Raw genomic sequence first — 24,237 nt, forward strand, 5'->3', positions numbered from 1 at the left:
AGCTGAACATCATATCGAAACAGGTCATAACATTTTATTTGATGAAACAACAGTCATTGCAAAAGCACACAACAAGTTTCCAAGAAAACATAGAGAAGCAATTTTAAATCTTAAAACACCCTAATAACATCAATAGGGACAATGGATATAATACCAATCCGATTTGGCTTTCCGTTCTCCCGGATTTAAAAAAAAATACTTGATTGGCCAATCAAGTTCGACCAGTCCCCACGGTGGGGTGCTCTGGCCAATCACAGGCATCGTAGAAAGTATACCTAAGAACATCATGACCTGATTCCTCAGTTTCAGGTCAGCCCTGAAGATGTGAACTGCAATGTTCACAAAACGTCGGCAAACAATTCGTAGATTTTTACACGAGTGAAACCCGAAATATCTCTTTTTATCAAAATGAATCGTCGTGAAAGCATAAAATCTATTATCAGCTCTTCACCTGTTGTAGGAAATATGCGCGAGAAAACATGGCGCGATTAACTTCTTCTTTGGCATTGACGCAATAATGCGTCAAATTAATCGGTGCCTTGCGTGGCATAGAGGCGATCTTTTTTTTTCTTATTTAACTTGCTCTGATTTGGCATCTAAGTCTTAAATGGGGGTTTTGGGCTCGCTGAATCTGTATCTAAAATAAAAATTCGAAATGGTGGTGCCAATATGGCCGACCAAAATCGAAAATTTTACTCGATTTAGATGAAAATTGAAACCCCGGGATTTTTGAAGTCGCTAATTACGAATCTGAATCATTATTATTTGTATTTTCATTCGCCATATTGGGTCATCATTTTGAATTTATGAATTTTGAGTTCAGATTCGTAATCAGGAACCTAAATAAATCATAAGGACCAAGATTTATTCCAATCAAGCCATTTTTTGTATTTTCGTCCGCCATATTAGATCCGCCATTTTTAATTTTGGAATTTTAAGTTCAGATTCGTTATCAGCGCCCTCAAAAACCCCAGGGTACAAATTTTCAGGATAAAAAATTTTCCTGCCATTTTTGGCATTTTTTTCGATTTCTCTCTGCCGATGAAGGGGTTAAGAGCCAAACAAATTAATCTTTCACATTTTTTTATTTTTTCCGAAATTTTTTATCATTTCTCTTTTGTTAGTTTTGTGTACGAGTGGGAAATGTAGGAAGGATGTTAAAGCGTGTTTGTTCGCTCCAGGGCGAAATTTGTTCACCATTTTGGCTGGGTCCTTTTAAACTTAGTGAATTGTCTGTGATTTGATTGTAACATTGTAGTGATTCTTTTTTAAGGGGGTCTTCATTACTTTAACCTGTCAAATGTGATAACTTGTCTTTTTCTACTTATGGAACTCCATTTCATACAATTATCTGAATAAATTTCACACTGTATTTATTTTTCATAAAGTTAAACCAATGTTTCTTTTTTTATTTTAAAGATCTCTCAGATTGGTCTTTCTTTGGTAAGATTTCAAGGTAAAGATTTCGAGGTAATGAGCTAGAGCTATGTAAAGTAACTTTTTTTTTAAAATGAATTTTTAATTATTTTTGTTTTGTTTACTCATCTGCCATGTTTATTTTAGGACTTGCCTGGCGCCATTTTAAAGAAAAGTTAAAATCCTGGAGAAAGGTAATTTTAAGTTCCTTTTTTTATTTTTCCCTTTCAAATAAAATGAAGAAACGGGAACCTTCGTTTTGTCTAAAATTCTTAGGGTGGTACATAAATGCAGTGCAAAATTTTTTTGGGCAAGTCACTCACAAAAAGTTTCCATTACCTGTGAAAGGATATCCGTAAATTTAATTGCTAAATTTAAATAGAAATACGTGCCACCGGTCGCTTTAAAACCCGTTTAATTAAAATGGAGAAATTTTGGATTTTCCAAAAGTTGATCAAAACTGTACAAGTTTTTCGGGATTGAAGAGGAGTGTTTACTAAATAAAACTATACTGATAACTTTTATTTTTACTCCCCCCCCCCCCATATATACAATTTGAGAATCTCACATGACTTCTTCAACCATTTTTATTTGCTTAAATATATGTAAATTATTTAAACAATTATTTATTGCAAAGACATGTAAAAAATAATCGTATTTTCCTTGTGAAATGTAATAGTTGTCATGGTTTGGAGAAAATTTTTTTTTTAAACATGTTATTATTTGAACAATTATTGTTTGTTTTCAAAAATTTTTTTAATTGATCCAGAGATGCCCACTTTCTTCTCAAAACGTTATTTTGTGCTACTTTTTGTTGAATAATTACCTAATTTTCATATATTTCTTCTAATTTTTAAAAAATTTCTATTTTTTTAAAACAATTTTTATTTTCTCAAGCAGTTTTTTTCGATAACTTTAAAAAAATGAAATAAAATAGAATACATGAACTTATTTTTCTTAATGTATAGTGTATAGAAAAAATATATTAACCATTTTTTGTTTTGTCAAACAAATATATTTCTTTGAAACAATTATATCTCCAAAAATATTTTTAAAATCGAATTTCTTGAACTACGCATAATTTAAAATGATTTCAAGGAGTAACATATTAAATTATTTTGTAAGTAGATATTGATATACAGTGTGATTTTTTAAGTTGAAACTTTCAAAATATCTCAAAAAATAGGCACTCCATGAAAAAATGTTATGAATCAAAATTTAATCACTCTGAAGAGTACATACACTGATCTTAAAATCGGTTCCACCACATCGACTCCTGGGGGTGGGGGTGGGGGCAAGTTCAAAATTTTAAATGGGAAACTCCTATTTTTTATTGCATATTCGGATTCTTTGGATAAAATTGCGTATGATTTGTCCAAAACATTTCTCTTGTTTCGCAATAGATGGCTCTGTAATCGACAAAATTCAATTTTTTTTCATTTTACTGTTACTGAGAATGCACGCTTACGATTCTGCAATACTCGAAATTAGTCTTAAAACGAACTACTACTTTTAGCGTAACGCAGGAACAACGACGTGGACGTAGGAGTTTATTGTTCCCTTCGGGGTGATTTTGATTAACGTAAGGCCCCTCGCCTCTCATGATTCGAGGTACTCAGGGAATCATCTTTTAATTGAAGTAAGTGCTCAAAATTATGACGTTCGGCTTCAATGCACTTATTAATCCGTAATTCAAATGAATTTACACAACGGAGAAGTGTATCTTCTTGAATTTCAGCACATGTACTTGTAATTCGGTCAATCATATTCTCACGTGTTGTTGGTTTTTCTTTGTACACTTTGTCTTTCAGATAGCCCCACAAAAAGAAATCTGGCGATCTTGCAGGCCAATTTATCGGACTGCCTATACCAATCCAGCGACCATTGAAATCAAGATAAAGAACTTCTCGTGCTACCGCTGAATAGTGTGCCGGACAACCATCATGTTGAAACCACATGTTCTGCCGCATTTCTCAGCTCAAGTCTTCAAGCAATATTGGCAGTTCATTTTCCAAAATGTCTTGATATTTTGGACCATTTAAGCTGCCTTCGATAATCTGGGGACCGATCAGTTTGTTGCCAATTATTCCACACCATACGTTGACATTCCATGGACACTGGTGTTTGACTTCACGAAGCCACTGCAAATTTTGAATGCTCCAGTAGTGCATGTTGTGTCGTAAAAGACGACTCTACAGAGAATAATACATAACAAAAAAAGTTGGGATTTTGTTGTATTTGTTCACGTGCCCACTGAAAACAAGCTACCCGATTTGGAAATCAACGCCATGAAGTTCTTGATGTAAAGAGACATGATACGGATGAAATTTATTTTGTTTCAAAATTTTCAAACACTGCTCTGAGACATTCCGGAATCACGAGCAATTTGTCGTGTACTAACGTTAGGATTATTGGCCACTACAGCTAATACAGCAATTTCATTTTTTTCTCCAGTGACTGTTGTTGTACGGGTCTTTTTCTTAGGTTCAACACTTCCGTCGGCAGTAAATTTTGTAATAGTACGATAAAATGAAGCACGTGACATAATTCTATTTAGAAAACACTGAGCGTAGATATTGACAGCATTATCAAGATTTCTTCCACCCTCTCCATTTACCAGAACCATTTCAATTTTATCTCGTACGGTTAGATATTCCATTGTAAAGTAGTATTCGGAATAATCTTTGATCTAACTGACCTCAATCTACAATAATGCCAGAGCTAAAATTTAGGAATATTCAGGAAACAGTGTTAATGTAAACGTATTACTTAATAATTACTTCTCAAGAATGGACGTACGTTTTGGCATGTTTTTCAAAATAATAATTACCAAAGAGATCCGAAGCTGTATTGCCCTTATTTTTAACCGACTTCAAAAAGAAGGAGGTTCTACCTATGTTTGTCTTGATGTATTTTTTTATGTACGAGTTTTTATTGCACTCGTTCAACAATTCTGTAGCGATTTGAAAAATTCTTTTTTTCCGTGGTCAGTCATATCGCAATGAAAATGGTTTATTTTTTATTGTTAATGTATTGCAGAATCGTAAGCTTGCATTCTCAGTAACAGTAAAATGAAGAAAAATTGAATTTCGTTGATTACAGCGCCCTATCGCGAAACGAGAAAAATGTTTTGGACAAATCATACGCATTTTTATCCAAAGAACCCGAATATGCAATAACAAATAGGGGTTCCCATTTAAGATTTCGAATTTGCCCCCACCCCACCCCCAGGGGACGGTGTGGGGGAATCAATTTTAACGTCAGTGTATGTGCTCCTCAGAGTGATTAAATTTTGATTCAAAAGATTTTTTCATAGAGTACCTATTTTTCGAGATATTTGAAAGTTTCAAGTTAAAAAAATCACTCCGTATATTTTTTGGATCTTCCAGTATGTCAACTTGATATTCATAAAAGACTTTCAAATGCTTTAATGGAATATAATCTAAATCCATTTTATATGCAGTCTAATTACAACGCTAATAATAAGAAAATTATTTTTTGGCCAAAGACAATGTTTTGTTTCTGATAACTGGAAACTGTTTTTTGAATATTTTTTACTACTTTTATTAAGTACTGTTATATATCCTTATTTCTCGTTATCAAACAGTTAAAGTCCGATAATAATTTAACACCTCTTTCAGCAGTACCATTCACTACTGTTAAATGTTTAACAATTAATAAGCCTCTCAGGTAATCTTCGTTCTTCATCCATTATGATGCGTTTTCTTGAAAGAAAACATTCGAGATTCCTAAACGCGAAAAAAGTTACGTAAAATCGTTATGATGAAATGCTCAATTTTCTTATCCAATCATTATTTCATGCTCTTCGGTTCAAGACGTTTGATATTTACGTTACTTTACATTTTTCGCTAATTTCAAAATTAGCTTGTCTTATGCTTTTGACTATTCTCGTGAATATAAATAAATTGTACTAATTGTATAAAGTTAAATGAAGTAATGTTTTTATTATTTTAATTATTAAAGAATGCAATAAAGAATGCAATAACAAATACACATTTACAATTTAAATTTTATCAAGACTTCTATAATTTATTTAATAGTGCGCCAAAAAGATGTAAACCATCCATACTCAATTTGAAGAAAATTAAAAAAATCAATAATTATATAAATATAACATAAGGCTTTTATGATTAATATATTTTTTCTATACTATGTATCAAAATGATATAATTATTCAACAAAAAGTAGCGTAGGATACCAATTTGAGAAAAATTGGACATCTCTTGTTCAATTTTGAGAAATTTAGTAAATAAATAATAACTAATTATTTATATAATTACATAATGTTTAATAAAGAATTACTACTCCAAATAATGACCAACAATCGAGTTTCAATCAGAAAATACGATTATTTTTTACATTTTTTGGAAATAAATAATTGTTTAAAGAAATTTCATTTACTTGAACAATTAGACATTATTTAAAAAATTATTATTAATATTCATACTGCCCATTAGTAATTATTTTCATGAAAAAGACGACAGAAATTGCTCAAAATTAACAATAATACGTAAAAATGTAATTTTTTAATACATATTTTTGTTTCATATTTGGGGCGATGCAGGAGGGATGAGAGTGGGTTAAAAATAAAAGTTATAAGTATGGTTTTATTTCGTAGACAATCCTCTTCAATCCCTAGAGAACTTGGCACGTTCGAAGAAATTCTGGAGCATGAGTTCAATTTTTCGAAAATCCAAAATTTTCCCATGTATGTTGCCACATCAAATGCGAAAGCGGCATGAATATTACCAAACTTCGCGGCTAGGTGCTAAAGCGGGTGATATTTAATTTATAAATTCTAAGTTTATCAAGTCGCTAAAGTATACATTTTCGATATTACCAAATTTTTTACAATGACTATTCTTAAAGCAAAAAAGTAATAAATTTCAAAAATAGCAAATGTACCAACTTTATGAATCAATTTCCAGAGGGCCCAGTTTAGAAATTTCAGAATTGAAAATTCAGTAGTCTTTAAGTTTATTGCTTGACGATTTAATAAAAGTATGGATAATAAAAAAGTGAACTCTGGCAAGTTTTTGTAATTTTGGAATTCGAAATTTTGTAGTTTTGAAATTTATTGCTTGGTGACTTGATAAATTTATAACTTATAAAGGAAAGTGAATACTAGCCAGTTTTTAACATTTTTTAATTATTGATGTTGAAATTTTGTTAATACCGAAATTTATAGTTGGGCGACTTTATAAACTCAGGATTTATGAATAAATTTGCAGAGGGCCTAATTTTGAAATTTCAGAATTTCAAAATTAGTATATTTGGTAAACTTGGAAATAAATTTGCAATGAATCCCGTTATAATTGCACGCTTTGTAAATTTGCAATTTTACATACAATGTTAAATTGGTTTCTCTACAAATTTGGTTCACTGGCAAATGGTATTTGCAACAACTGTTTCAGTATTTTTGTGCGCAATTTTATTCGCATTATTAATTTTTATTTCCTAATTGAAAACTGCCTTATCTTTGGCTGCGACTTGAAGTCAGCACACCTTTTTGGCTGCTTACAACTACAGTCTCGTAGCTTTCATAACACAGTACTTGTCAATTTATTCTAAATGTTGTTCAGTTTCGCGACTTATTTCGCGAAATAAAGTTCACCATTATCCAGACATGGGTCTTGGGGTATGAAGAGACCCCTGAGAATGCTTCTTCAATGTTAGAATTGTCGGTAGAACAATAAATTTGGGAACGTTTTTTGCCGTTCAGATGTTCCCAACTACTATCCGTAGATTTCTCCCTTTCGGAAAATGACAATTTTTCGTGAAAGCCATAATTTCTTTAGCGCAAGGGTGCCTTTAAAAATTGTATTGATCCGAGGATCATGCAAAAACCTCGGATATTTGGTAAGTCCTCTGTTGTTCGTTTTCGAATACTTGAACGAAAAATATATATTGGGACACTGCTGTACATATGAAAAAAAATTCTAATTTGATTTTTTATATCGTTGTAAATTATTATTTATTAAGTTTTTTAGAATATCTACATTTAATATCTATGAATTAAATGTTTCATTTCAACATTTAAACCTTTCTTAACTCGTCTTGAAAATGATTTTTCATTTTATGATACTGTAGTGTATTTTTCAGATAAAAACATTGTTAATACAAAAATTAAAAAATTCATTTACTACCAGTAAACCTTTAGAAATGCTCAATCATTAAAAAAAATGTATTTTGTGTTATAAATTATTTCTTATACAGGGTGTCCCAGACTCAAGTGTCCGGATGTCAGGAGCACATTATAAACAGACGCTCATACGTGGGCGGAGTCCAACACAGTGTTATTGAAGAGAGCGCCGAGTTGGGGTTAGTGGCGGGAGAACGGCGGTCGTTACACGAGGCTAGATTCTCGCTTACGCACACACGACTTTTTATTCCGCGCTCCTGATTGGATTTATTCAGATATGCGTAATTACTTACGTCCACAATCATCCTATGAGAGCTTTAATTTAATCGCTCATCTCAAGCGGTGGGTCGGTTCATTGAAAGAAAGATGCCATCTGTGAGGCCTTGCTTTTCAAGTATTTTGAAAACAAAACAACTATCTAAACAACAAAATTTAAGTAATAAAAGAGAATGACTGTTTTATGTTATACCTGATGATTTGCATTATTGATCATTAGTTATTAACCATTCCTGCTGTTCTTGTTCATTAGTCGTCCTTAAAACGGAAAGTAAATAACAATATTTCAATTAGGAAATAACAAACACGTTAATTTGTTTTAGATATCCATGAAGAATATCAAAAGAAAAAGTCTCACGGTATCTCGACAGCTGAAATAGAGTCTCATAACACGCCTCCAGTAACTCAGTTATCAAGTTCAACGTCTACCGATAATTTTTCAAATACAATGCGTAAGCTAGAGTGTGGAGAAAATGCAGATAATACATCTAATGTCACTAATCTAAGCAAAAGTTTGCAAATGATTGGTGAAGCATACATTTCGGAAGATTCTCAAGAGTCAGATGAACGCAGCGGGAGTAAAAATATTGAACAAAATTTACGATTAGATGATTGCGAAAAAAGTAATAGGTGTGAAAGTATCGAAGAAGAGTTTAATAGCAGTCACGAAAATCAACAATTCACAGACAGAACTGGGAATGATGGTGGAGCGAATGTAAAATGTAAAGAATTAGAAGTTAAAAGAAGCATTAGTTCGGAAAAGGAAATTAGGTCTGATGAACATGGGTGTCAAGAAATAAACGTTAATATAGAAAGTAGTATTAGGTCAATAGCTTCAAATATTGCTGGTGCCAATGAACTGACGCAGTGTTTAATCAATACACAAAACTTTACTGAAATAAAAATTATTGGGGATGAACACTCCACTGACAAAAATTTTAGCACATGGGAAAATCAACTTGGTACACAAAAGTTGATGGATTTTGAAGTCACTACTGATGAAAGTGACTTAAAATCAGAAACGGAAGAAGCTACTTTAAAACCGTGTGAAGAAGATATAGTCAATAGCAAAATAACACAATGCGTTAAATTGAATTTTGCTGAGGATGTTGAATCTGGTAAGATCACCGAAACCCTCATAAATTCGGAAGATGATTTAAGTTTATGTAACAAACCAAATGATTTAAATGTCAGTCCTTCAGTCATTTCAAATGAGAAAATAGTATCAAAGGAAAAGATGTTCATAGAAGAGTCAATTTTTCCAGCTTTTTCTAAAAGAGGTACACGTTTATTTACAACCAATGTAGACAATATGACTGAATTTACAAAATTTATACCGACTCTTCTCTCGCAAGATCCTATTAAAGAAGTTCTTGTGATTGATACATCTGCAGTAAATAATTCTGAAAAACTGTCAGACTCAGTCAATGAAACAAATATAAGTATTTCAACTAAAGAGCTTATTAACGTTGCAATTAAAAATGTTGCTGATCAAGAATTAATAAAGGAGAAATGCGAGGAAAGTATAGAAGTAAGGGTGAACGTGACGAATAAAGTAGAAGGAAAGTACCAACTAGGCATTTTAGAAGAGGGAGAGGGTGAGTCATCGATTACCACAACATCGATGACAAGACTAGACAATATCCAGGAAGCTTCTGCTGATATGTTAGAAACAATGCAGTACCCGGAAGACGTGATTGGCAGCAAATTTGAAGGTAATCAGGATTTTATAACAATGGACGAATCTAATCGAATTGAATCGAAAGAAAGCACAGTGGAGAAGAAACTAGTTAAACCTAACTTATATTCGGATGAAGAAGAATCGAAAATATCAGAAGCATTGCCTCAGAAGTCAGAAGAACTACTGTATATAGAATCAGAGCCAGGGCAAAATATGGATTCGTTTAAAGAACTAAGTTTTGATTTGATCCCGGGAAATAATGAACCTGCAATAAAAACTGTACAATTTTTAGAAGTGGAAGCAGCAGAGTGTAAAAGACAACCTACTCAAAAAATTGCAGTAATACCATCAGTAATCGAATCATCTGATAAAACTATCGACATTTCAATCAATTTAGAAGATGGATCCAAATTGTCAAAAGATCTTTCGCTTCAAAGCAATATAGAATCTGTGTGTGTGGATGATTTATTTAACTCGGCAGTTCCAAATTCAAATTCTGACATATCTGAATTAGAATCGGCTGTTAAATTTTTGCAAGAGTCTCAAGTGCAAGTGGAATCATATCTTGAGGTGTCTCCCAAAATAGTGGAAAGTGTTGCTGATAATGAATCAGAACAAGTAGACGAACAGATAATACAAAATCCTATAGCGATCTCTGAAGCTGAAATAATCTCTGAAGCTGCCAAGTTAGAAAGTGAGCGCAAAGCTATACTGATGGAGAAAGTATCATTAACTGAGAGAAAATCTTTCGAGTTATCTATCTTGCCCTCAAAGAATGTGACCAGTTTATTAACTATTGCAAAACATACAGAATCAGAAAAAGACTCAGGCAATTTTTTTGTCTCAGAACGCATAGATGTTTTACCCAAATTTACGGACAACGTACTAACTTCTAGCGAATCGGTCCCTAACGTTTCCGTTTTAGAGGAGAGGTTAAAGGAACCACCAACAATAGTAATACCTAATATAGAAACAGTAAAAGCATGTGAATTATCGACAGATAAGACGAGTTTGCTGATACAAAAAGATGCAAAAGTCAAAATGGAATCGCCTAAAGGGTCTGAGAAAATAGAAACTCCGAGAAAAGATTCGGATATATCAGACTCAGAGAATGTTGGTTCACCTAGGATCATTTTAAAAATTGCTAAATCTGTAATAACGGATTGTGTGGAACCGAAATCGCCAAAAAGCCCGAAAATACGTTCTCCTGCGAGTTCTCCAAATCCTGATGACAGCCTAGGACAAAAATTAGGTAAAATAAAGTTAAAATTGTCCAAAAGTGGTCATCCTTCAATTATATCCAATGAAAGTTTCGACGAATCTTCACAATGGCACACGGAAAGCACATCTTCTTTGTCTCCAATTGGAATGAAAATTAAATTGTCGAAGTCTGGTGAAGCATCGGTAATACAATCAGAAAAATATGAAGACCTGGACGTTAAAGAAGTTCAGCAAAAGTTTGATGATCTTAAGAAAACAGAAACTTCGTTCGGTATGAAAATTAAATTATCCAAGACTGGGGACGCATCCATAATACAAGATTCAAAGGAAATTCTACCAAAATCAAAAGAAAAGATGGAAGTTACACAGGATGTGTTAAAGAAAAGCGAATCTTCTATAGGAATGAAAATTAAATTATCCAAAACAGGTGATCCATCTATAATTCATCCGGAGAAACAATACGTTATGGATGAAAACTGTATAAAGAGAACTGAGTCTCCTCTCGGAATGAAGATTAAATTATCAAAAACTGGTGATGCATCAATCGTCTCTGAATATTCCGAGGAACCGAAAGATGCGTTTAATATGAACGGATCTCCAAATGCAATGAAAATCAAATTTCCAAAAACTAAAGGTAGTACATCAGTTCTTTCAGCGGATACAAAAGAAGACTTAGACAGGCAGAATATTTCTAACATTCCAAAAAGAACGGAATCGCCACTGGGTATGAAAATAAAGTTATCTAAAACTGGAGATGCCTCAATTATACATCAAGATTCTGATGAATTGACCGAATCTACAAGGCACAAGGATAAGTTAGAATTGACTTCAGAAAACACGAAGCAAGATCCTGCTATTGGCATGAAAATAAAAGTATCAAAGACAGGAGAAGCAATGATTTTACATTGTAAATCTATTGATGTATCGAATATTCATTCAGAACAATCTGCCTACTCAGATCAGCATAATGTTAAAGAACATCAGTTAGGGTCTTCAAAACAGGCTGAATCAATAGGTATGAAAATAAAATTATCGAAATCCGGTGACGCTTCAATAGTACAAACCGAGATTTCTGCAGATACTGAAGGGACATCTAAAGGTTTTAGTAAGTCAGAAAAAGAAGAGAGCAACCTAAAATCTTCCGAATTATCAAAAAATAAACATTTAAGGGTAAATGATTTATTGACTGCGGATACAGATCGAAAGGAAAAACAAAAGAACAAAGAAGCAACAAAAAAAATCGATGAACCTGCTTTAGAAATGAAGATTAAATTGTCTAAAACCGGACATCCTACAATTGTTGTATGTGAAAGTTATGCAGATTCGTCTAATAAAAATAAAGAAGTCGATATACATCGTGTTTTGTCTCACAAATATAATAAAGAGGGTACGTCGTCAAGTTCCTCGTCGCTAAATTGCCCTTCCCTCGTGCCACAACATAATCATTCCGAATTAGCAATTGAACCAGAGAAACAGATTCAGAAGACAGAATCAAAGGAACTGTCGGCCAAACGGAAGGATGTGACGATATCCTCAATTGAATCCAAAAAGCTTAAAATTGAATCAAAAATATCTCAAATTTTACCCGAAGTAACGATTCAACCCGTTGCAACTAGGGAGAAAAAACAAGCTCTTTTTGATGCCAAAAGCAGCAACATTAGTCGTGAACAAATACATGTTATAGCTCAGGAAATTAGTATTACTCAAGTTAAATTTAAAGAAAACTTAGAATCTAGATCTAAAAATACTTTATCTGATGAGAAACCGCATATCTTATTAAACAAAGTTATCTATTCATCTCCTGCGAGTTCTGACTGTGAAATTATTGAACATCGACCGGAATTGGTGATTGTTAATGAAAATTCGAATTCTAGTCAAGATGTTGTAATAATAGAAGAGGTACCACCGGCTCGACTACCTGAATTAAAGGTACCAAAAAAAAGAGGTCGACCTAGAAGAAACGACTCTAGTATGCGATTTATAGAACCTGTTCAAATCATTTTACCTCGAGATCCACTTGCACTAGATGAAGGTTCTCTTCAACATGAAACAAGAGAGAATGAAAGACCGAGAAGAACTTGTAGAAGTCAAAAGAGTTATGCACCACCTAAAAGAGGAAGGGGAGGAAGAGGTTAGTAACATATTATTTTGAGTGTATTAAGGGTGTTGCTAAATTCGACTAGGAATTTTGTCTTGATGAGATGTACGGAACTGTCTCCGCCACGATACGCAAGCGTGTCGTTGATAGAGCAAGTCTCGCTGCCTACACTGCCTGTCACAAGCTTATAACTACAATCTTATGGTCCTCATACGTAAGACCTGTCAATCTTCTTAGAATGTTGCTATGTTTCGCGAAGTAAATCGCGAAATCTTTCACTATCGTCAGGTCGTGGATCTTAGAAGAATAATAAATGTTCAAACGATCCGTGGGTCATGCAAGACCCCGGATGTTTCGTGAATTTTCTCTCTTTCATTCTAAAAAAACTGAGCTAGTGCTGTTCATATAAATACTTCTAAGTTGGATTAAGCAACGCCCTTGAATAGGAACATAGTCAAAGTTAGAGTTGTTTAAAAGGAGGTTTTTTATATAGGCACATTATATTAATATTGGTTAAAAATTCATGTATTTTCATTTTCATCTTTCGACTAACGGGAAAATTTGTGTTTCACAAGGGGAAGGTCAGAGGTGGTATTTTTTGTTTTCATTCATACTTGTTGTGAAGTAAGGTCATACCCCAAAGTATAATTATGAAATTTCTAGGAACCAATATTTGGCCAGTTTTTCTTGAAAAAACGGGTTTAAAGAAAATTAAGGCCAGCTTATGGACCTGCAAACTCCGTCTCTCACGTAGCCGAGAAGCTCAGCGATAGAGCGCCTAGTTTGAGCGTAGAGGCTGCGAGGATGATTCTCGCCACCTGCATCTTTCTTTGCTTTATAGTTATTTAAATGTTTATATATTCGAATCCCTCGTAAAATGTTTATCAATTACACGATAATAATCATTTAATATGTTTTTTCCAATGATCATTAGCGGGTTGGTAGACGAAAAAGAGAAAGTAGCAAAGGTACCCTTGCCCTCGTACGAGCATAAGAGTAGTTGTTTACTTGACGTGACAGTGTGAAAGAATATTTCGAAAAGTATACAGATGTGCTTTTTACTTCTTATGATTTTGCGTTTTGAATAACACAATAATGCGGACGGAAAATTTTCAAAGTGTTAGTGGTCCTTGACAAACAACAAAATTGAAGAAAAATCGATTCATATTGAAACCTCGTAATCGAAATTAACAGGTGCTGGTTGTCATTTTAAAAGTTTGGTAACTGAAAATAATGTTAATGCACCAAGAGCATTTACAGGAATTTCTCAAGGATCTGTGCTAATAGAAGAATTATATAATTATAGAGTGGAAATGCTCAAAGATATGAAAAAGTTGACGCACTCCTATACAGCACAATATTTTTTTCATTTTATCTTCTAAAGTGTTGCCTCTAGATTTTATGTGTCTGCAGGAGTCTACAGGAGCTTTTGAGCCTAGGGTTCAAAAGGCCGTGGATGAGTATTCAAAGAAATACAGAAATGTTGTTATTACATCTTCGAAATTTTGTTAGTTTATCACGTTTTTGTGTAAGGACAACCTCCGCGATACTTTTAAACCATACTTTGGGAAATAATATATTGAGCAATGAGCGCGGAAAGTCGCCGATTATCCATGAATGGCGATTGGTGGCCCCGCACGAGTTACTCATACTATTTTTGTTTAAGTGCGTAACAAGTGGTGGCGGGAACGGGGGTTTCGGCGGCGGAGCCCCTTGACAAATGAAAATAATCTACCGATTTGTAATAGGCCAGTCAACGAAGCTGAATGAGGGGGCTTAAATAGAAATAATTTATAACAATAAACTAAGTTGTCAGGGAGCTTCCTTAGGGGGTGTTGGAACACCTCCCAAAATTCAGTTAATTTGGGGATGGGGGTGCTCGACCCGCCATCTTCCAATATGGCGGCTTATTTAATTTTTTTGGATTTTCCTTAGAAACTGCTGTTTTTAGAGCAAAAATAGTTATATAATAAAACACTCTAAATCTTCTGAATAAAAAAGGTTATATAAAACATTGCAATAAAGTGAATAGTTTGCCCGGAAAACTGCAAAGATTGAATAGTTTTGGTAGTTTATTATTTTTGCATTTATGAGCGATTGCCTCAGTGAAAACAAGTGCAGTTTATTGTTTCGAGCTTAGCTGAATGTAATCTACCGTACAATATCGATAATTTTGTTGTAGCTATATTATTCATTTAATGCTGAAAATTATTTGGATTATTTTCAACACTTAATTTGTAGAAATTTCTTTGATTTCTCGAAGTAGGGACTTTATTCATTTACTTTCATCATGTCTTAACAACGCATCTGTAAATTTTTGAAGTTTTAAAATGATGTTTTGATATTAAAAATGGCCTTTTTTGAACCTGTGGCGAAACTATCGCAAAACCCGTGTTGGTTCTGGGGGGGGGGGGGGGGGGGGGCGGTGAAGTAATAACGATGTATTTACTGCAGGCCCACTTTTTTCTTCAAACGGTAGAAAACATAATGCACCCATCATAAATAATCTCAAATCCTTCCATATGCCTGGCAACCTTCAAACTGCATTTCCCAGGGCATGAAGCGACAAGTTTAGATTATTTAATCACAAAAAAGTCATAGATTTCGAATTCCAGACTTATAAATCGCTAATATAAGAATTTAAAACAAAATCCAACTCATCTCAGAAAAAACGTAGCGTTGACGAACCAAGCTCGGCAGACAATAAAAATTCGTGGGTTAAACCTGCCCTTACCTGAAAAGTGGGAAAAAGTTTGCCGACGAATCGTCTAACACACGCTTGAGCTTTGAGTTTAAATTGTTAGTTAAATCTTCGTATACTATATAACCATAGTGAAAGTGAGGTAAAAGTAAACCAAAAGTATCCTAGTCGAGGTAGGTGAAAAGTCCTTGCTCCTAGTTAATTGTTGTATTCTGGAATGTTTCCTGAAAATTCTCAGTACGTGATTTTTCCAGGACACTTGCTCCTGGCGACATCCCGGTAATGTTTTAGCTGTAACCACGTCTTTTGACCGTGAAATAGGTGGTTTCAGTGTGTGACGGCCTCAGTACGTCGCCTCGGTTCGGCAAAATTTTCGTGCACTCTGAAGAAACGGAGTAACGCAAATAAAACCGCCTTATGTATTTTCCCCGCAAGTGTCTCAGCATTTTGTAGATACACAGGGTAGCTCTTCATCCTATGAACCATTGAATGCTTCGCACCTCCGAGAGCATCGATGGTCAAGACGACTAGCTTAACAGAATATTTTGAGTGCAACCGTCGCAGCTCCCTTATATAGTATACTGCATAACTAAGGCAATATTTTTTCATTTCATATAGCAAGAGGAAAGTTTTTCCCGAGCTATAAGAAATTCGGAAAGATCTTCCGCGAGTCATACGTGGCACCTTTTTTGACACTCCTTATGAATAGATGTCCCGCATATATAACCCCTTTGCTGGAGGTGCTCGGCACGGTTTCGTAGCTGGGAACCCCTTTTTTAAATGTATGTTTATCCCGCAAAAACTCGCTTTTAAAAGGAAGACATGTTATACAAAGAATGAAAAGTAACACAAAATTAACTTCGTTGCAAGTAATAAATTATTACCCAACATTGAGATGCAGCGAAGCAGTTGTGACGTCTGGGTTCCTTATTTTTTGTTTTGGATGATTTAAGTAAGCATAGTAAGCATATCTTATTGATTATAAGACTAAAGAGATAACTTTCTACACTTTTTAAACAGTTAAATAAAAAGAGCAGGTAGAATTTTGCACCAGCCAGCTCATCACAAACAGATTAGTCTAAGGGTGACTATTTTGTAAATACAGTAAACTACCCCCTATTTCAGCGACTGTGAAACGTAGACGTTCAAGAATCTGAAGTCTGGTGGGGTCCCCACCTCTACCGTGAGTCGTAAATATATTTTTGTCCAGCAACGCTCTTTGACTTTCTCTGCCTTGTATATATGCGCCCCCTTTTAGCAACATCTTCAATTGTACCGAAAAGCGCAGCTCGAGTTTCAATCAATAGATACTATTAATAATGATACATATCAATACACCCAACTCTGAGTGAAGTAACTGCGGTGTAGTAATTCCTAGAATTGCTGGGCCGCGTAGTTTCTGTAGGGCCAGGGCGAGAGGTGGTTACAACTTTTGCCTCGGAATGCCTCGGAAGGGCTGCAGTGCGCTTATCTAAACTGCGAAGATTGTGCAATATTATAAATTCTAATTGGAAACAGTTCATACGGTCCCGATTTGCGCAGTTGAAAAAGTCGCAGCGCATCATGCATTTCAGTGTTTCTAGTCTTTTTGTGGACGTAGCACAATTTACCGATTAAAAAGCAATATAGTAGAATAAAAAAAGACTACAATGTTTCGCGGAATTGTGAGTTTTCCCGCGTATTGTACTGCGACGACATAGACATAGAAGTTCAGACAACTTTTTGTTGGATAAACATTCTAAACGTAAAGGTAAGTTATAAAGGTCTGAATTGTCACGTGTATCAGTGATGTTTTCATTTATGTTCTATTCTTTCGTCGATTGACGACCTTTCAGTGTCACAAAATAAAATAGACAAAATTTGAGATTAGTATGTCAGATTGGGTACTTTCATCTCAAATTTTGGGGATTTGATTGTATTTCGTAAAACTGAAAGGTCGTCAATCGACAAGAATGGAACATGAACGAGAAGATAGATTGTACACTTTGCAAATATTACTAATCTCACATTTATGAGTTACTTATAAGTTTAGAATATTTTCTCGAAAAAATGGTCTGCATTCCCATGACTTCATGCTAAAATCCTCAATTCAAATCAAAGGGGGTTCTTCGGGCTTCTTTTTAATTGGATAGCAACTGACGCGGGCGTGACCGTACAGATCGTAGAGGGACCGTAGTCAGATGCGAAGGAATAGCGCAATATGAAATAAACGTGTATAGGGTACCTGAAATAGATGATCTGTAGAGATAGGCGATCTCTGAAATAGGAGGAAGTTTACTGTAATGAACTTATTTCAATTGAATACGGAAGAAAACTGCCCAAAACTCAAATTCCTCAGTCATGTGACTGGAAGTGATGCATTCTTTTCAGAAAGCGAGCAGAAGTTTTAATAAGTCCCATTTTTTATGATTCAGCATCTTTTAAAAAATGGAGAAGAGTTAGTCGACGAAATGAGACCTTGTTTGTTGTCTTTGATATTTTAAAAACTGCCGATAAAACTTAAAACTTAAATTTCAATCAGACGTCTAGAAGCGATGCATTATTTTTAGAAAGTGAGGAGAAATTTCAATAATTCGCAACTTTGCAACTTTTGCAACTTTGCGAAAGTAATGCATTGTTTTCTGAAAATCATGTAAAGTGTAAATAATTTCCAAATTCGGAGGCATTTGTCCTCTTATCCAAAAAGATAAGAGTTTTTCGTCAAAATGAGACTTTGATGCATTCCTTGTTTGAAAAACTACTTAAAATACTTTTAAATCATCTCTTCCAATCATGACAACGGAAGTAATGCATAATTAACTGAATGTCATAAGAAGAGTTAAAAATGCCTACATTTTGTGAAATTTCGTATCATTTTTTTAAAATTGATTAGAGATTTTCTTCAAAATGAGACCTTGCCTGTTGTGTTCCCTAGTAAGAAACTATTCAAAAAGCTTTTAAACCATTAATTCCAACCATGCCACCTGAAGTAATGCATTATTTTCTGAAAGTCATGAAAAGTGTAAATAATTTCCAACTTCGGTGGCATTGGGCCTATTTTTTAAAATAAGTAAGAGGTCCAAATTTGTCATTCATCATATCCATAATCATGCTATCGGAATTAATGCATTATTTTCAGAAATGGAGAAGTTTCAGTAATCAACAACAATAATTCTAGTCAGGTGTCAAAATGAAGCCTTGTCTGTCGGTTCATAATAGGAAAAACTAGCCAGTTAATTTTTTAAACGTAAGTTATACGATGAAATAAATAATGGCAATGAGGAATCATCTAATTATGACTGAGTCAGTTTTTAATTTTTCACGTACACAGTTCATTTAAAAAGTTCCGGGACTGATTTTTTTTCGAAAACGTGCTTTAGGCGATAGGGTTTAGTCACTGCGTGGAATAATTGCTATAGTTCATGCTGATTTTAATGCACTTTGGTTCATCGCAATCACTTCTGTCGCTTATGTGCAGCGTAGATTGGATATTATCAAGATGTCTTAGTTAATCACAATTTGAGTAATGGAACAAAGAGCCACAAATAAGTTTTGTTTCAAAATAGGAAAAAGTGCTTCAGAAACGTATAATATATTACAAAATGCGTATTAAAGTGGCTGCCTAGTGCGAAGCAAAGTTTTTAAGTGGTACGCGAGTTTTACAGGTGACCGGGAATAGCTTCAGGACGATCCCAGAGAAGACTGTCCCACTTCAAGCGTCACGGACTGGAACGTTGAATATGTGCGTTCCCCCTTTTGCAAACAATCTTCAAGTGAGTATTGAAATTTTATCACAAGAACTTCAAATTAGTGTATATAGTGTTCACACCATAGTGCATGACGTTCTCGGCTAAAGAAAAGTGTGCGCGATGTTCGTACTCCATTCACTAACACAAGAGAAGAAAGTGCAGCATGTTTTAGCGGCAACAGATTTCGTTGAATGGGCTGATGATACTCATACTCTGACGAAGAGCATCGTAACGTTTTACAAGTTTCTGAAGTAGTTTTGCCTAGTTTGAAACAGAATTTAATTGTATCTTTTTGCTCCAATACTCAAATTGTGGCAAACTAAAAAATCTTAATAATGTCAAGTTTATACTCCACACAAGTGACTGAAATCATTGTGATGAACCAAAGTGCGTTATACTCTGAATGAACCAGAGTAAGTATTCCATGTAGAGACTAAACCGTATCGCCTTAAGCACGCTTGAAAAATCAGTCCCAGAACTTTTTAAATGAACTGTGCATGTATCAAAAATGGCGAAGATCCTCTTTTCGGTAGAATTTCATCTAAGGTTATTTAAATTAAAATAAAACCTATCGGTAAGGATCGTGTTTAAAAATTATTATTTTGAGTTGTGTGTACGATTAATTGGCTAGTTACAATTGAATTAAAATTAATTAAGAAAATCAAAGAATTAAAGATAATTAAATTGTTTTAGAGGAATTAATAAAGATTCGGAGATTTCAAAAAATATTAAGGTATTCAGAATAATTCAAAGTCTATTCTAATGATCTTAAGATAATTAAAAAGTATTAGAAGCATTCAGTGGTCTCGTGAGAATTAAACATTTTCAAAACGATTTAGGAATTCAGAAAAATTTATAATAATTCTGAGAATTTCGAGATATTCGAAAAATTCAAAAGATTTCAGAGAACTAAAAAAATTTGGAGAGTTTAAAAAGAAATCAACAAAGGTTCAAGATAATTTAAAGAATTCAAACGACTTCAGGTAATTTAAGAGAATTTTACAAGAAGTACGAGGATTTAAAAGAATTCAGAAAATTCAAGATATTTGAGAGAATTCAGACTATACTAATGAGTTGGAGAAATTCAAAATAATTCATGTTGCATTGCAAAGATTTCAAGTGAATTAAAAAAAACATTTAAATTTCTGTAGAGTTCCTTTGGTTTGTACAGAATTCAAAATATTTGAAGGCAATTAAAATAATTCAACGTGTATTCTAAAAATTTGAAGAGAATTACAAAAATTAAAGTGATATGAAGAAGTTCAAACTAACTCAGTCTGTATTCTAATGATTTTAAGATAATTCAAAAGCATAAAAAATTCAGTGATTTAAGAATTCCACAAATTCAGAACAGTGTAAAGTGTTCTGAAAATTTAAAAAGAATTCAGATAATTGAGAAGGATTCGGAACATCGAGAAATATTTAGAGAATGTAGAATAATTTAGATAATTAAGAAGAGTTCAGTGAATTGAAAATAATTAACAGAATTTTAAAAGAATTAAGAGAATATAAAAGAATTAAGATAATTAAAAATATTTCACAGAATGCAAAAGAATTCAGATAATTCAGAAGATGTAAAGGAATTCAAAGAATTCAGAAGAATTCAGAGAATACAGAATATTTTGAGAAAATTCAAATAATTTATGATGAAGTGTTAATATTTTAAAACATTTTTTTTTAAAACTTGCAAAGGATTCTAAAATTATCATAAAGTTCCTAATTCGAATAAATGTAAATCGAAAAAAAACGATTTTTCCAGTCGAAAAATGCCTGATTACTGCATTTTTTCATTAAATTTGTTTATAATATAAACATTTATAATCTTAAAAGAACGTTTTTGCAATATAATATTGTTTCCATTCAATTTTTTTGCAATATAACTTGAAAAAAAACGTATAATTATGGAAAATCGTAGAAAACATGTGTTCAACAAATAATTTGTTTATAAAAAATTTGTTAAATATATAATATTGGAACATCTTTAGCTAATATAACTCTATGCAACTCAGGCGATTTCAATAATTTTCCTGTTATTGACGAGCAGCGGGAACGTCAAATAAATAAAATGGACATTTTTTCGTCATATTTGTTTATTTATAAAAAATCGAAAACCTAATTCAAAAATCAGGCTCAACAACTTTCTTAGAAACCTTAACAGCTTTTTCAAGAATGTTTTTTGTTCGAATCGGTCAATATTTGTGGGATGTATGTTATTTTGAACAAAAAAGTCATTTTTTTCCCATGTTGGGCCGGGAATGTGAAAATGAGATCATAGGAATTCCCATCCAAAACAACGTTGCTGAAGGTTGGTTGATCTTATCAGCATAAAACACTAACCAGCTAAGACTCGGTTAAAACTAATCGCACCCCCCCCCCCCCCCCCCCCCCCCCCCCCCCCCCCCCCGTTCGCATCCAAACCCTCATTTATTTTTGTTATTAGCAATTGAAGAAATATATTTTTTTATTCACTTTTAAACTGGAACTGTACGGTTAGGAGTGAATAAGAAAGTATATTTCTTTAATTTCCCTTCGCACCCAAACCCTCATTAATCGCAGTTTCCGGGGTCCCTGAGGTAGGGATTTAATTTAGAAGTTATAAAAAACTAAGGCTAATGTGTAGACCAGTATGTGCTACGTTTCAGTCGTTAAAATAAAATTGGAAATGAGCAAATTCAGATTTTGAAAAACCGGCTGAAATTGCAAAAAAATGTTTAATAAAAAATGTTTCTTTAAAGAATGCGTTTTTTTAGAGAAAATAAAACTACGTCTGTTTTAGTTTCAGTGCATGTTATGAATTTTAATAATATACATTTATGTAAATGATATACAAGTTGAGGTACAAATTCGAGTGCAAAGCACGAGATACGTGATGAGAATGTATTTGTTAAAGCCGAAGGAGCCTTAACAAAAAAGAAGTCGACTATCACGCAAATTACTGTTCTCGATGCTTTGACCCTTAGTTTTAAAAAATCTGTGCACCAGTGTAAGGAATATGCAAAGACCGAGCGCGGAGCGCGAGATAAATATATTTTCGAGCAAGAAGCGTGACAACTAACAGTCGCGCGCCCTAGGCGCCTCTAAACTCGCGATCCGCGCGCGCAGCGCGCTATGTGATTGCGCCCGGGAAGCTGGTGGATTTTTTTCTCTTGCAACGTCAATTTGTAGTTGAATGAGGAATTTTAATTTAATTAAATATATTCGAAAATTAATGATTATATATTAATAATTATTTCGTATTAATTTGATTAATAATTAAAATTTAATTCATTTAAAATTATTTAATTAATTTAGAACAATAATAAATTTCCTACCAAGCAGTGAAATTGTCACATAAAAAAAAATAAGTTTTTAACTAAAAATGAAGTATGTGAATTTTTTGTTTTAAAAAGTTAATTTTTAACCAAGCATTAATTGCATTTTGAATAAAAAACTTGAATTTTGATTAATAATGGAAATTTTTAACCAAATTATAAGATGATCTCCATTGATACGATTTTTTATCAAAAGTTTTGGAATTCACTGTTTCATAAAAGAACAATTCAAATATGTTTTGTATGCTTTTTTATTAATTATAGTTATTATATTTGTATTATTCGACATTATTTATAGCTTCTCTAATTTATAAAAATAATAATTTGTTATTTAATATAAATAATAATTTAATTAAATATAATGTTAGTGTTGCAGTTGTATATTTTATCTCTCCCTTTCACGGGCTTCAGAAGCTCCGGTCTCTGTACATATATTTACCTTCAATCCTTAATCTTACTTAACAACTGCTTACATTCTAATATTTCGCTTTACTTAACATAAACAATAATTATAATGCTAATAAGAATAATAATAATAAATAGTAACGTGTAAGGTGGTATAGTCGTCAAAGTCATGAGAGGAAAGCTCAAGCCCTACCGCGACGTCAACGCGATAACACCTTACTATTCATTTTTAATAATAAATAGTAAGGTATTATCGCGTTGATGTCGCGGTAGGGTTTGAGCTTTCCTCTCATAACTTTGACGACTATGTTGGCGGTAGTATTGCTACTGACAGGGTTTCCCATGCCAAATAGACTGATAACAAAGAGGAGAGGGATTAAGCAGAACACCAAAACACAAATAATAATATAGAGCATATTAAAGATATTGAAACGCATGTCGCTTCACGAGGATCTTCGGGCGCCCCTGGAGCCACAGCATGCGGGACAGTGGCGATGGTTAGCTGCGAGATGGTCAGGCAGATATCACTTATCAAACTGCTGGCCAGCAAGAATATCTGCGAGAAACAGTAAGCAGTGGAACATCAATTGTGCCTGTTGAGGATGCTTTGGCTAGCGTTAGCTATTTGCAACTAATCACCTCAACAGAAATACCGTGGGAGAGCATCAATTGGGATACCACAATGAAAGAGTAACTGGTGTGTCTTTATTACGAAAGTGCGAAGTTTGAAACGAAAATGGAAAAAGAATACGATTTAAGAATGGAATTTGCTGCAAAGTATCCTGATATACAGAATCTACACGTGACAGAAGACCGAGTAATGGAGATTAAACAACAGGTTGATTTGGCGTGGAAAAACGACGGCAATGAACATCAGTTAAAGGAAGCCACGTCATACGTTTCAACAGCACCACATCTCCCAGAGATGGATGGACTTATACAACCAGAGAAAGAAGCAGAGGTTCAACAATAAAAAAAGTGACGAAAATGGACATACCATATGAACAGAGATGTTATGCGCCCTTATTTTTTGGCAGAGAAATGTCGGCAAAGTGGGAGGAGAGGACATCATAGACTCTTCTTACTTAAATATCCAGAGCTAGTCACCAAAACAGATTAGCAGAATCTGGCAGATCAAAAACTCTCAATATCTGTAAACAGACTGCTTTCGGATGTTGAAACTGCTGCTATAAAAATGGAAGTGGAACAGCAGCAGCTTCCTATTGATGAACTCGCC

The 24,237-nt window shown here is 33.7% G+C and overlaps 1 protein-coding gene across 3 annotated transcripts in view; it reads left to right on the top strand.

The window, feature by feature from the left end:
- Nucleotides 1–24,237, top strand: part of LOC117174965 — a 183,973-nt gene that overhangs the window by 18,142 nt on the left and 141,594 nt on the right. For all 3 annotated transcript variants that reach the window (XR_004467410.1, XM_033364436.1, XM_033364437.1), the window contains exon 2: nt 8,179–12,888. Coding sequence is in view for 2 of the 3 variants with exons in the window: in XM_033364436.1 (XP_033220327.1) it covers nt 8,179–12,888 (4,710 nt within the window). In the remaining variant the exon portion in view is untranslated. The remainder of the gene's footprint in view (nt 1–8,178; nt 12,889–24,237) is intronic.

The sequence above is a fragment of the Belonocnema kinseyi genome, chromosome 6 (genome assembly GCF_010883055.1).
Source record: "Belonocnema kinseyi isolate 2016_QV_RU_SX_M_011 chromosome 6, B_treatae_v1, whole genome shotgun sequence".
Lineage (NCBI taxonomy): Eukaryota > Metazoa > Arthropoda > Insecta > Hymenoptera > Cynipidae > Belonocnema > Belonocnema kinseyi.